This window comes from Halichoerus grypus, chromosome 6, assembly GCF_964656455.1.
Source record: "Halichoerus grypus chromosome 6, mHalGry1.hap1.1, whole genome shotgun sequence".
Taxonomy (NCBI): Eukaryota; Metazoa; Chordata; class Mammalia; order Carnivora; family Phocidae; genus Halichoerus; species Halichoerus grypus.
In genome coordinates, this window is record NC_135717.1 from 167,944,393 (window position 1) to 167,958,318 (window position 13,926).

General features: G+C 55.5%; 1 protein-coding gene across 4 annotated transcripts in view; it reads left to right on the forward strand.

Annotated features, from left to right (window-relative positions):
* Positions 1 to 13,318, forward strand: part of NCF4 (neutrophil cytosolic factor 4) — a 76,628-nt gene extending 63,310 nt beyond the window's left edge. Inside the window, exons 2-10 of one of the 4 annotated variants that reach the window (XM_078076570.1) lie at positions 961 to 1,309; positions 1,639 to 1,792; positions 3,805 to 3,875; positions 6,680 to 6,807; positions 7,986 to 8,043; positions 8,714 to 8,812; positions 11,354 to 11,484; positions 11,709 to 11,774; positions 12,347 to 12,554. In XM_078076570.1, coding sequence (XP_077932696.1) covers positions 1,052 to 1,309; positions 1,639 to 1,792; positions 3,805 to 3,875; positions 6,680 to 6,807; positions 7,986 to 8,043; positions 8,714 to 8,812; positions 11,354 to 11,484; positions 11,709 to 11,774; positions 12,347 to 12,386 — 1,005 coding nt within the window. In that variant the 5' untranslated portion in view covers positions 961 to 1,051 and the 3' untranslated portion in view covers positions 12,387 to 12,554. Of the gene's footprint in view, positions 1 to 960; positions 1,310 to 1,638; positions 1,793 to 3,804; positions 3,876 to 6,679; positions 6,808 to 7,985; positions 8,044 to 8,713; positions 8,813 to 11,353; positions 11,485 to 11,708; positions 11,775 to 12,346; positions 12,555 to 12,936 lie in introns of those variants that run through there. The other 3 variants (XM_078076569.1, XM_036108728.2, XM_078076571.1) reach the window with 3 other exon arrangements.
* The last annotated feature ends 608 nt before the right edge of the window (positions 13,319 to 13,926 follow it).

Consider the following 13,926-nt stretch of genomic DNA (forward strand, 5'->3'; position numbering starts at 1 on the left):
GCAGGCCACAGCTGCTGCTGCAGTTCAGTGACCTCAGGACCAGAATCCCAGAGATTCCTTTGGTCTTCCTCCTGTCTTTGCCTCATGGAGGCAATGTGGCTGCTGTGGGTCCAGACGGCACCCCTGCTTCCAAGGTAGGCAGAAGGCGGAAGGTGAGGAAACCCATGCTGGCCTGCCCCTCCCTCTGGATCAGGAAAGCAAACACTCCTGGAAAGGTCCCAGGGCAGATTTCCTCTTAGGTCTCATTGGTCAGAACTGATCACATGGCTGGTCCTAGCTGCAGGGGAGGCTGGGAAAAGGAATGAGATTATTAGGTTTGGTTCAGACCAATCGTGGCCTATCACCTTGAGGCTAGGCACATTGCCACCCTAAAAAAAAATGGAGCTTGATTAGCAGGAAGAAGCAGAGGACACAACAATGAAACAGTGTCCACCAAGGGTTGCGTCTCTGTGTCTGGCTCGGCCCCCACCATCTCTCAGCTGTACCACTCCGGGGCCTCAAAGTGCTGATCTGTCCCTTCCGTCTCTGTCCTCCCTTTCCTCTGCACACAGCTGCCTGAGTTGGCCTCCATAGGCCGGGATCGTACTGTTTTTACTCTCTTCTGAAGCCTTGTATGGCTCCCTGTTGCCTACGGGAGTTACTTAGCTCAGCACTGGAGCCCCTCCTCAACCTGGCCTCACCTGCCTATTCAGTCTCCGATCACAGCTAACTCCAGTCACACTAGACCCAAGCCCACTCCTCACGCCTTGAAACCTTAGCATATGCTGTTCCCACTGCCTGGAAGACCCTCCCCCAACCCCCTGGGCCTACTTGGTGGATTCCCCTTTGACCTTCTGTTTGACCTTCTAGACCCAGTTCAAACACCACATCCTCCTCTGTGAGGACTTTCCCAGCCTGGGCATGATGAACTATTCTCTCTGTGGGACATACGTTGACTTTGTTCCTCCCTGCATGATCCAGGGCCTCGCCCAGGGTCTGACATGATGGACTTACTTGATGCGCTGCTCCTGGATGAATAACGCAGCCACAGAGTGATTCACTTGCCTGTAATATGGCTGCTGATGTACGGCCCCTTCTCCAACTGTCCGGTCTGTGCCCTGGCCTGGCTCCGGAAGCGGTGTTGACCGAGGAATGCCGGACACACTCTTGGTTCACTTCTGCCCACTTCGGCCCAGAGAGCCCATCAGGTGGTAACCAGGCTCCTTTCCCTCCCGTCTCCCTCAGCGACTTTGAGCAGCTTCCCGACGACATTGCGGTCTCCGCCAACATCGCGGACATCGAGGAGAAGAGGGGCTTCACCAGCTATTTTGTAAGACAGCCCCCCGACCTTCAGCTTCTGACCTCCAAACCTCCAACTCTCTCATCCCCTTAACTTCTCGACAGGGCGATTTCGTAGTAAATATCTTGAGACATTTTTGATGACTCCAGCTTGGGGCCGGGGGTGCTGCTGGCCTCTGGGGGACTGAGCCCAGGGAGGCTGCCCGGCACCGACCATCGCACAGGGCAGCCCCCCCAAAGAAGTCGCTGGCCCCCCACAGAATAGCGAGGTTGAGAAACACTGCTCTAGTTCTAGGACCTTCAAACCCCCACCCTCCTCTGCCCCCGGCCTCCCTACACCCTGGCCTGTGTCCTCCCTAGGTTTTTGTCATCGAGGTGAAGACTAAAGGGGGATCCAAGTACCTCATCTACCGCCGCTACCGCCAGTTCTATGCCTTGCAGAGCAAGCTGGAGGAGCGGTTTGGGCCGGAGAACAAGACCAGCCCGTTCACCTGCAACCTGCCCGTGCTCCCAGGTAGGCGGCCGTCCCAGTCCCGCAGCCCGGGGAGCCGGGCGTCCTGCCACACGACAGAGCTGCGGCCACCCTGTTGCAGCCATCCATCCCCCGTGCATCGCGCGGACTCACCTTCAGCGCCCCCTGCAGCCCTGTCTGAGAGCGGCCCTCTGACTGCCACCCAGCTCCCACAGTTCCCCGGGGCTCCCCCTCCTACCCTCCTCCGCTGGGACACTGTGGGCACCCCATCTTTGCTTCCGGGCAGTCCGCTCACCCCTTGCCTCCTGGCCTCTCTCCCCAGCTCAGTCCACACATGCCCCTCGGATAGGCCCAAATCTCTAGCTGTTCGGCACCTGCCCTCTGGAGCCCTGCAGGAGTGTTGGGGTGCCGGGTCCGTGGGGTGGTCTCGGGGTGCCCCCCACACCCTGCAGGCCGCATACAAGCACCCTTCCCACAAACAGCAGAGACACTTCCTGACTTTCCTTCTTCAGGCTCCACACTCTGCCTCCTTCTTGCTCTTGCTTTCTCTCTGTCCCGGCAGAGCTCCCGGAGGAGCTGAAGCTGTCCCCCAGGGGTTCCTGGCTTCTCTTCTCCTTCGGAGCCACTTCCACTCGCACCTGCCCCTTCCCTGTCTCTGGGCTGCAGGGGAAGGGGGACCCTCCTGTTCTGAGCCCGCCTCCCCGCCAGGCTCCAGGGAGCTTTGCCCTTCCCTCCTCGGCAGCTTTCCCCAGAAAACTTGTGGTCTCCTTACACACTTGCCTTTTCCTTATTCTGGACTCTGCCAGGCTCTCCCACAACCTCAGTTCTCCTGTCTTTAGACAAGCCTGTGCCACGAGGAGGCTTTCCGGCCATAAGCCCCCTTGACCCCCGACGGCCCTCAAAATCTCCTTTCTTTCAGGAGTCACTCACTGTCCCCCTTTTCCCCTCCCCTCCCCTGCTCATCCACCAGCTTGGTTTCTGCTCTCACTGCCCCACTGAATTCCCCTTGGGACGGTGGCCCGTGACCTGTTAAGTCGGACTTCTGTGGGCATATCCCGGCCTCACTTTCACTGTCCTGCTTCCTCCTCTGGGAAGCTCTCCCTGACCTCCTCCCAGGTCTCTTCCTACCTCACCAGCTGCTCCTCCAGCTCCTTACAGAATCTACCCTCTCTGATGCTTCTGGGAAGGTTCTTAGGCGTTCTCTGCAGCCCCATCCCCTGCTTTCTTCTCCCTCCCAGCACCCTCCCTGCAACCAGGTAATCTGACCTCTGATTAACTGCTCTCTTGTTGCTGCTAAGTCCCAAAGGCCTCTCTACCCCAGACCTCAGATGCTGCCCTCCTGCTGGACACCAGCCCTTGCCCAGCTCACAGGCAACAGAGCCAGATGTTTGCTTGCCTTCTGCTGGGGGTTCTCGGGGGATGGTTCTACCAGGGCCCCCCCGCCTAAGGCCCCTGGAGAGGACATTTGTCTTGGGTCAGCCATCATCTGTTTCCCTTTCTCCCTAAACACGCTGCCTTGCTTTTGAGGAATGATTCACTCATCTACTCTACAAATATTGATTGGTAGGGGGCACTATTCTAGACCTTGGGGGGCATATTAGAAGTACCTTGAGATTTAGAGAATTCTGATGCCCAAGTCCCACCCCCAGAGATTCTGATTTAATAATTCTGGGGCAAGTCCTACATAATGAGATTTTTAAATGCTCCCTGGGTGACTTAAATGTGCAGCTGGGCTTGAGGACCCCCATCCTAGGTGATGGGACTCAGCTGTGGGCAAAGCAAAGCTCCTCCTCTCTTGGAGCCAAGAATCGTGAGTGTGTGTGTGAGTGTGTGTGTGTGTGCATGCGCACGTGTAGGAACAGGCAATAAATAAGTAAAACAAAGAAAATATCAGCTGGCGACAGTAAGCCCAGAGAATGCAAGCTGAAAGGTGGGGTGGCCCCTTCAGCACGGCTGAGCCAGTGGGGAGGATTCCTGGCCTGGGTGGGTGGCTTAGAGCCCAGAGACCGTAGTCTTGGGCCAGGCTCCCAGGACAGCTCTTTGCATTTCCACAGCCAAAGTCTACATGGGTGTGAAACAAGAGATCGCGGAGATGCGGATACCCGCCCTCAATGCCTACATGAAGGTAGCGGTGGGTCACCTTGGCACCTGGGAGGGCCCCTGGGAAGGTAGCATCCCTGAATGTGGCCTGGGAGCTGGCTTTCCTGCTCCGATGGGCCCCATCTTCAAACCTTAATCTTCTCCCCTGGGGAGAGAAACAGGATGTGTTCTGAGGGCTCCATGCAGAGAGGCAGAAGCAATGGAGAAGGTACAAGGAACCACACTTTGAATTGACAACTCTGGTGTCTGCCAGGTGTTCTGATACCGAGGTGAATAGGATACAGTATCTGCCCTCAAGGTACCTGCTGCCCAGTGGGGAGAAGGACAGGTGGGTCACGAAATCAAAACTGTGGCCTATGTAACAGAGGCGTGATGTGCCAGGTCCTCAGCTCTCTCACAGAGTGCCTTTGTACAAACTAGAGAAAGGCCCTTGGGTATTTCGCAACCTGTAAACTGTCTGCATCCCTAGGAGATGAGAGCACAGAGACAGAAGCACCTTGAAGGCAGAGACCAGCTGGTCAAGAAAGGCCCTCTACCAATCAGGACTGTGCAAGAAAGGGACAGTGTTCCTCATGAGGTAGTGAGCACCCCGTCACTAGAGGCATCCAAGCCATGGCTTGATGGCAACCTTAGGAAACTGGAGAGGGAAGCCCTCCTCATAGCACAGAGGTACCCTCCCAGCCAGCGAGGGCTCCCCCTCCTCTTCTACTCTCATGGCTGAAGGGCACAGAGCTAGGAGTCTTCAGTCTTTGCTCTGACATTGACTGTTCGGGTGATTTGGGGCGAGTGGCTCATCCTCTCTAGGCCTTGGTTTCCTCACCTGTGAAATACGGCCGTCCCTCCAGCTCGCTGGTCTCATGGGAGGGGAGTGATGTTGGGAGCTTCCAGAATGTGAGAGATCATAACTCCTAGTGGAGTGAGCAGTGGGAGGTGGGAGGCAGGAGGAGAAGCCCCAGCCCTCTCCAGCGGCTGCAGGAATCCTGGGCTCTGAGCAGAGAAGAGGGACCATGGGAAGCCCCTGGGCCACAGCAATGGAGGCATCTCCCCTCAAGGGGGCGCTGTGACAGCTTCTCCTTCAGGGTGGCTGGAGGATCCTGTCTCCCCCTGCAGGGCTTGGAGAGGAGTGAGCTCTGGAGGGAGGGATGAGGCCGTGGAGCTGGGGCTCTTCCTCCCACACCTGGAGGAATCCCATCCTTTCTGTCTGATTTGGTTCCTCAAAGCCCAGGAGTCAATCGGTGCAGGAATCTCTGTTATGGGTAACCCCAGCCTATGCTTGAAAGGTTCAGGGACGGGGAGCTCACTACCACCCTTCCCTGCTCGTCCCCTGTTGGACAGCTATTAGAAAAATCTGATTCCCTGTAACGTCCACCCACCAGTCTCCTCACTGTCCTCATGGAGAATATGGGTCGTGTGATAACGACCCCTGCCTGGAACGATGTGGGGTGCTTTGACCGGCAGCCGGGAGGCTCTCGATATACATTTGTAGGATAAACTAATAGGCTTGGTTATTTCTCTCAATAACTTGTGAGTTAGATGCCATTCACCCTATTCACAAACGAGGAGGTGGAGCCACTCACTCCGTGTGGTAGAGCAGCTGGATAGGAGGGTTGGGGATTCGAACTCGCGGCTCTGTGTACCCACTGCGCTATGTTGTAACGAAAGCGACAGTGATAGCGATCTTTGCCAGCTCTGACGGTGCACCTGTTAGATTAGATGCCTGATGGTGTTCTAAGTGTCGTGCACATGTCACTCATTCAATCCTTACGCCATCCCACAAGGCAGACGCTAGTATCATCCCCACTTTATTAATGAGCATACGGAGGCTCGCTTGCCCACGGTCACCCAGCTGGTGAGTGGGATTTGATCCCAGGCCCCAGCCTGGCTCAGTGTCTGTACCCTTAAACCCATCTCTGGGCTACCTCCCAGCCCTCCCCAGATGACAGCCATGTCCTTTCCAGGCTCTGCATTCCCAGTTCCTCTGGGATGGACCTCCAGGTCCCCCCCCCCTTCCTGCTGCCTCCATGGGATTCTCCGAGGGGGTCCAGGTGCCTCTGGAGTACTCCCGGGGACCTGTGCGTTGTGCAGTTTGGGGGGAATGACTGCCAGGGTCTGGGTACTCTGCGTCCTCATGGAGAGCCTAGTGGTGGGTGTAACCAACATGAGATTGAGTGAGGGTCCCAAGTCCACTGCTTCCTAGCTCTGCCAACTGGGTCAGGTCCTTTGCTTCTCTGAGCCTCAGTTTCCCCAACTGTGTATGAGATCAAGTATCAGAAAGCACTTTTTAGGCTGTAATACCACCAACTGTTGTTGGTTTGGGTCATTTGAGGTATCCTTCCTCCCACTATTATCTGATATTTTATCTCAGGGCTGGGCCTTGGTGGCAGATGGCTCTGGGTGGCCCAGCACTGTCACTCGCTAGGCCAGGCGGCCTCGGGCAGGTCCCCTAACCTCTCTGGCACTAACTTTCAGGTTGTTGTGAGACGGAGCGAGGTCACCTGGTGTGGCACTCAATGTGGTGCCTGGACAGTCACCTCCATGTCATTTTACCTGCCATTACCATTATCATTGTGTCTGGAGGCCTTTAGGTTTTCTCCAAATGAACTGTCTTCAAGCCAGTTGGTCCCCTCCTGATCTTGAACCCGGGAGGAAAGCTTCTGAAACGTTACATGTCTTGTATGAAATGAAATATGTCGTTTCTGTGATCAGGCAGAGAAAGCGGTACTAGAAAGAGAGGGACCAGGGTGGGGGATGGGGATGGGGCAGAGGGGCTGGGATGTCCAGACCTTTCTGTTGACCACCCCCCTGTCCTGCCTCCTCTCCCAAACGCAGAGCCTCCTCAGCCTGCCCATCTGGGTGCTGATGGATGAGGACGTCCGGATCTTCTTCTACCAGTCGCCCTATGACTCGGAGCAGGTGCCCCAAGCACTGCGCCGGCTCCGGCCACGTACCCGGAAAATGTAAGTGACCGGCCGCTGCGCTCCTGCGGGCCAGGCTCTGGGCCCCTTACCAGGTGTTCCTAACTGGGCGCTCTGTCCCAGATGCCCCCACGGCCAAGGTACGTCTTTTCCCTGGAAGAAGAGAAAAACTAGACATCAGTTCTATCCCTGAACACCCCAGGATGTTCAGCTTGTTAGGTGAGCTTGGAAAATCGAGCACAGGGCCTGGAGGGATAGAAGGTGGGTACATTTTGATGTGTGTGACAGTGAGGACCAGAGGACAGGGGCTGGGCCACTGATGGGGAGAGTTGGGTGTCCCAGTCCCCAGTGGGGATGCCTCAGGACTCGGGGTGCCTGGAGAGAGTGGAGAGTGGGAGGGAAGGGAGGAGTTGCTCTCTCCACAGACATTCCCAGAGTATCTCCTGGGATGCCCGGTCCCCCGGTCATGCAGTTCCACGGGGCTGTCTGTGGCTTCTGGTATATCACACGGGCCCCCAGGGGACACTGCTTCTTCCTCACTGATTCCGAAGAGCCCACCACTCCCTTCCAGCTCCCTTCTAAGCAGAAAATAATCACAGAAAATCCAAGCCACTGTGATAGGGCTGGGCTTCCAGAGGCCAGGCCGTCGCTGCTAAGAATTCCAGGGACAGTGCTCCTGAGCCCCGGCCTCCCTCCCAGGGCCTCCCTCCTTCCTCAGGCTAGTATCTCTGAGTGTCCTCTTGGTGCCTGGCCGTCTCCCCGGGGCATGCAGGCAGGCCTCAATTCCAGCTGAGCCACGCGGCAGCCCTGTGCCCCGAGCCCTGGCACAGAGGGCCTCTCCAACCCATTTCCTTGGCTGAAAAATGAGAGGTTGGGTGTGGAAAGTAGAAGGAAGAACAGATGTGAAAGGGTTGACAAGTTAGGGTGCTGAGCAAATGTGTATCTTCCTCCCCACCTCCTTGCTGAGTCTCTGTTTCCTGGTCCACAAAGGGGATACAGTCCCTCCCCCATGGGCAGTGGGAACTGGTGCGTGTGTGTGTGTGTGTGTGTGTGTGTGTGTGTGTGTGATGGCCCAGAGAGCAACTGTAGCTGCATTTTTAACATCCTCTCCCTTCCCTGCCTTTCCTGCCCCTGATGAGGGGCTGCTTTGGGGACAGAAGCAGGGAGCCAGGCCCTGAGGGAACCAGGAGGGCTGACGGGCCTTCCTTTTCTCTCTGCAGCAAGAGTGAGTCCCCACAAGGCGCCATCTTTGACCGCATGGCAGCTCCGCGAGCAGAGGTAACCTCCACTGGGCCAGGCCTCCCACCTCACCTCTGGGCTCCACCCTTCGCCACTGCACCCCTCCTCCTGGGCGCCCTCAGTGTGCCCACAAATGGCGCTGGGTGCTGCAGGTTGGAGGGGCCTCAGCCTCGGCCCTAAGGGCGCCCAACCCAGCTGATAGGAGGTGATATGGGGAGCACTCAGGCAGAGGGGAATGCAGCCATCCGTCATCCGTTCAGCAAGTTTTCCTGGCCTCCTCCAGGCCAGCCCCACCCTGGTGACTGAAACGTCAGAGGTGACTCAAACCAGGCCCTGTCCTCAAGGAGGTCCCAGCTCCCTGGGGACACACATGTAGAAACAGTGTGGTCAGTGCCCTGGGCTTATGGGAGCACTGGAGCCCACACTGAGGCCTGGGGGGCTGAGGAAGGTGCTCGACCCAGGGAGTTTGGATCCTTGCCTCTCTGTGCTCATCCCACCAGGTCTGAAAGGAGCACCATTCTGGAGTCAGAGAGACCTGGGTTCTAATTCTGGCTCCTCCACTAACAAATGGAGTGGCCTCAGACAAGTCAGTCATGCTCCCTGAGCCAGTTTCCTCATCTGTTAACTGGGATGCTGAAGTATGCAAAGCAGTTTCATAGGAATTCAATGAATGCTCCCTTCCTCCTGCCCTACTCCACTCTTCCCCCAGGCCCTGTTTGACTTCACTGGCAACAGCAAACTGGAACTGAATTTCAAAGTTGGAGATGTGATCATCCTTCTCAGTCGGATCAATAAAGACTGGCTGGAGGTGAGGGTGGGGTGAAGATGGGGGTGAGGTTAAGGGTGAGGATGGGGGTGAGGATGGAGGTGAGGTTGGAGGTGAGGTTGGAGGTAAGTTTGGAGGTGAGGATGGGGGTGAGGTTGGAGGTAAGTTTGGAGGTGAGGATGGGGGTGAGGTTGGAGGTAAGTTTGGAGGTGAGGATGGGGGTGAGGTTGGAGGTAAGTTTGGAGGTGAGGATGGGGGTGAAGATGGAAGTGAGGATGGGGGTGAAGTTGGAGGTGATGTTGGAGGTGAGGATGGGGGTGAGGATGAAGGTGAGGTTGGAGGTGAGGATGGGGGTGAGGATGGGTGTGAAGTTGGAGGTGAGGATGGGGGTGAGGATGGAGGTGAGGTTAAAGCTGAGGATGGAGATAAGGTTGGAGGTGAGATTAGAGCTGAGGATGGCGATAAGATTGGAGGTATGCATGGGAATAAGGATGGGGTGAAGTTGGAGGTGAGGTTGGAGGTGAGGATGGTGATGAGGATGGGGGTGAAATTGGGGGTGAGGATGGAGGTGAGGTTAAAGCTGAGAATGGGGATAAGGTTGGAGGTGAGGTTAGAGTTGAGGATGGGGCTAAGGGTGGAGGTATGCATGGGAATGAGGATAAGGGTGAGGTTGGAGGTAAGTTGGAAGTGAGGTTGTTTCGGGTCTGGTTGTGGGGGAAATCAGAGGGGACAGAGTCAAGGAATGCCCCAGGAAGAGATGCCCTCTGAAGATAGTCCTGGAAATCAGAACAGCTGGGTGGGGGCAGCTGGGTGGGAGGCAGGTGTGTGACTGGAACAGAAGATTCTGGAGACCACACTTGCCTTTGGTTCTGATGCCAACAAACAGTTGCTTCAGGCAAGTCGGTTAATCTACTGAGTTTAATATCTTGGTCTATCACGGGGTTTCTCAGCCGCGGCACTGTTGACATTTGGGGCCAGATTGTTCTTGGTGTGGGGCCATCCTGTGCATCGTAAGGGGTTTAGCCATATCCCTGGTCTCTGCTCACTAGACGCCAGTAGCGGTCCCACAGTTGACAATCAAGTGTCTCCAGACATTTGGCTCTGGGGGACAAAATCACCCACAGCTGAGACTCACTGGTGTGTCATCTGGGCTGCCTTGCAGGCAGCGAGAAAAGATAGTGATGCAGACCTTGAGCTCTGGAGTCAGACTGTTGTGTCATTTCCTAGTTGTTTTTAACTAGCTTTGCATCCCTGGGAACTTTGCTCAACCCTGTGGTTTCCTTTTCCGTAAATGGAGATAGCTGTCGGGCAGTTTCTTCATCGCGGCCCTGGGAGGGCTGACCGAGGCGCAGCTGTTGGGGGCTTGGCCCATAGAGGGCCTAGATGCATCCATCTGGCTGGTGCCGGGGCTGCTGGGAAGGTGAAATGAGACTCTAGACACCAGGCCCTGTCTCGATCGTTGCTTCGTCCCCACGTGTGGCATGCTTGGCCCCTACGGGGGCTCATATTGACTCGGTGAATGGAGATGGGAGGCCCTGGCCCTGGTTCCAGCTGTTTGGATTGGGTCCTGCTGTTCTTAAACAAGATTCCCTTTTGTCGAGGCTCCTGAGGCAGGAGGTGTCTAAAGGAGATGGTGGGACGGGCCCCAGGGGGGCGCCGGGGAGGGCAGGGTCCCTGGCGTCCAGGGGTTAGAGAGGCCCGAGGACCATGGGTTTCATGGACTTGGCAGCTTTGATTGTATCCCAGTCCTGGAGACCTGTCTTGGGACCCTGTGGCTCTTACAGCTACTGGGTATTGTTGGGAAACTGTCCAGAAATAGGAAGTGCTTGTTACCTTCCTGTTTCCTGGAAAGTTCTCTATGTTAGTAGGCTGGCCGATTTCTGGCCTCAGGTTAAGGGGAGGGTCAGGGGAGGAGCGAGGGGACTACTTTGAGCCTCAGTGTACGTGTCTGTAAAATGGGATTGGGATAATATGTCTTCTCTAGGGTTGTGAAGATTAAGAGAACATGTGGGCAAAACACAGGTGGTGGTTGGGTCGTGCGTGGCCGGGGCTGGAGAGAGCTTTCTGTCCGTTGGCTCTAGAGCAGCTGCTCTGTGCTATCTGCGGAATGAATGAATGAATGAATGAGTGAGTGAGTGAAGGGACCACCTCTTCCTCTCCCTTCATCTGGGTTCCTCCTTAACACCTGGCCACTGGCTCAGCGTGAAGCTCACCTACTTCCTGCGCAGTGGCCGTCACCCATTACAGTACGCGCTCCCGGCAGGAGGGCAGGGACAGCCATCCACCCTGAGTCGCAGGGACTGCCATCCACCCGAGTCCCAGGGCCTGCCACGTGGCTGGTGCTCACGAAGTCTCTGAATGAAAGACTGAATTAGATGAAAGCAGCTTCCCAGATAAAGTGAGATCTTGACTTATTCTAGAACAGAAATATGTCTTGGGGTGAACAGCATGGCGACCTTTGTCACTTTTTCTTCTGCTTCTGCATACGACCTCGTCCACATGATGATAAGGGAGCTGGGGGGGGGGGTTCGGTCCTGCTCCCTCTCCTCCCACTGACAGCGCAGCCCCTCCTTTCCTCCCCAGGGCACTGTCCGCGGAGCCACAGGCATCTTCCCTCAGTCGTTCGTGAAGATCCTCAAGGACTTCCCGGAGGAAGAAGACCCCACCAACTGGCTGCGCTGCTACTACTATGGGGATACCATCAGCACCACCAAGTTCGTGGCCTGGCCACGCCCCCGCCCGCCCCCACCCCCACCCCACCCCCCACGTCACACTCTGGGCTCTGAGACCCAAAGCAGATCTCCTCGCCCAACTAAAAGCCCTCCAGATAAGCCATACCTGGGTAACAAGATGTAAGACCCGGCGTGGTCCTGCCGGCCTTGTTCCCGTGTCACCCTTCGACCCAAGGCCTGCTCACCACTGCCCGTTGTCCCCTTAGGGACATCGCCGTGGAGGAGGACCTCAGCAGCACTCCGCTGTTCAAGGACCTGCTGCAGCTCATGAGGTGAGAGGGGCGAGGACGGAGGGCAGGGGTCAGACACCCTGGAGGAGAAGACAGAGGGAGGAACACAGCGCGTGAAGGCGCTAGGTGTTTTGCATTTCTCTTATCCCCAGCCCGGCACTGCCGGGCAGATATCAGCCCCCCGTGACGGAGATGAGTGGGGGGTCTGCACAGAGACACACAAGGGCTTGGAGGAAGCCACACAGTTCATGAGTGTGAATTTGCAGCTAGAGCTAGAGTCTTCCTAGCGAAAAGCCTTGGACTTGGGTCCTCGGCCATCAGAGAGCCACCACCTCCCAAGAGCCAGCCTATTCACCCAGAATGGAAATAACCTTGTTCTGTTCCTGACTATGAAAGTAATTCCTATTCATAATTAAAAAACACAAGATGTCAGAAATCACAGAAAGGCAGAAAGAAGTGAACTATAGATAGGCCTCCTCTCGTTATTAGATGCACATGCAGGTGGCCTCAGTGCCCACCTCCACCCCCCCCATAAATATGACGTCAGCGGGCTGCGCCGTGTCATTCTGGGGATGCACCACAATCACTGTAACCACTCCTTCTTGGCCGTTTAGATCATCCTCCGCTTTCTCACTACCAGAAAGAATGCTGTGATTCTCCTATTTGGTGACTGGCATGATTGTTCCCTTATGATGAGTTTCTAGAAGTGGAATTTTGGAATCAAGGTGTTTGCAAGCCTGTCAGGCTTCCAACCCCATTTGTCGAGTTACCTATGGAAAGGTTGTATCCGTTTTTACTGTCACCAGCCTCGTGCACCCCACATCAGACAGTCCCAATCCTTAAAGAGTTCTCCCCCATAGCTGTTCACAGCTAGCTCTGGGAACTTGATTCTCTCTACTGTGTGCCTGGCCAAACTCACACCTCCTCCCCACGACAGTTCTGAGCTCTGCACATGTATACACAAGGCATTTCAAGCTGTGCCACTAATTTACTGGGAAAGCCCCTTCTCCCCCACAGGTCTCAGTTTCTCCATCTGTACAATGGGAGGATGGACCACACGGGTGATAAGGCCTGTGTCCAGCTCTGACCTCTTCTGATTCTTAGATCCTGGCTCTAAAACTCCCTCAGCCCCTGCTCCCTGTCTCCCTGAGGCTTAGGCCTAAGGCCCCTGGATCTTTTATTAACCCTGGTCTTTCCCACCCAGGCGGGAGTTCCAGAGGGAGGACATTGCCCTAAATTACCGGGATGATCAGGGGGATCTGGTGCGGCTTCTCTCAGACGAGGACGTGGCGCTCATGGTGAGGCAGGCCCAACGTCTCCCCTCCCAGAAGCACCTCTTCCCCTGGAAGCTGCATGTCACCCAGAAGGATGACTACGCGGTCTACAACACTGTCCCCTGAACTGATGGTGTCCCTGGGGCAGGGAGGGACACTTGGTAAGAAGCCCTCCGAGGAGATTAGGACCAGGAAAGCCTGGGAGCATGGGACAGACTTCCCGGTTTGAATCCATGGACCGGCTCGGCTTGGCTTGTATTCTGTCTATCTGCACACTTGGTCTCAGAATTAAATAAACCCTTTCATCTCAAAGGTCCAGACTGTGAAAGACAATATCTTTTGAGGAAAGAAAGGAGAGGGAGTAAAATCCTCATTAATAAGCGTCAATTAGGGGTCATTTATATAGGGAAGGGGGCTCTGGTATTGGGCCTATATTCTAACTGCCCCATTCCTTTGCTCTGTCCACCAACATCAAGATGTTGGCAGGGCCATGCTTCCAAGAAACCCATTGGGCTATCCTTCCTTGCCTCTTCCTAGCTTCTGGTGGTTTTCTGGCATTCTTTGGCATTCCTTGACTTATGAATGCATCATTCCCATCCTCCATATTCACATAGCGTTCTTCCTGTGTCTCTTCACATCTTCTCTCTGTGCATGTCTGTCTCTGTGTCCAAATTTCCCTTTTTTTATAAGGACCCCAGCCATATTGGATTAGGGCCACCCTAAGCACTTCATTTTGACCTCACTGCCTCTCTATAGATCCCATTTCCATGTAAGGTCCCATTCTGAGGTACTGGGGGTTAGGACCCCATCATATATTGGGGGGGATGCAATACAACCCATAACAGCACACTAGAAAATATCCACTCAACAAAAATTCAACAGACCTTGAAAGCTCCATTGTAGCAAATCCAGTTGTTTGG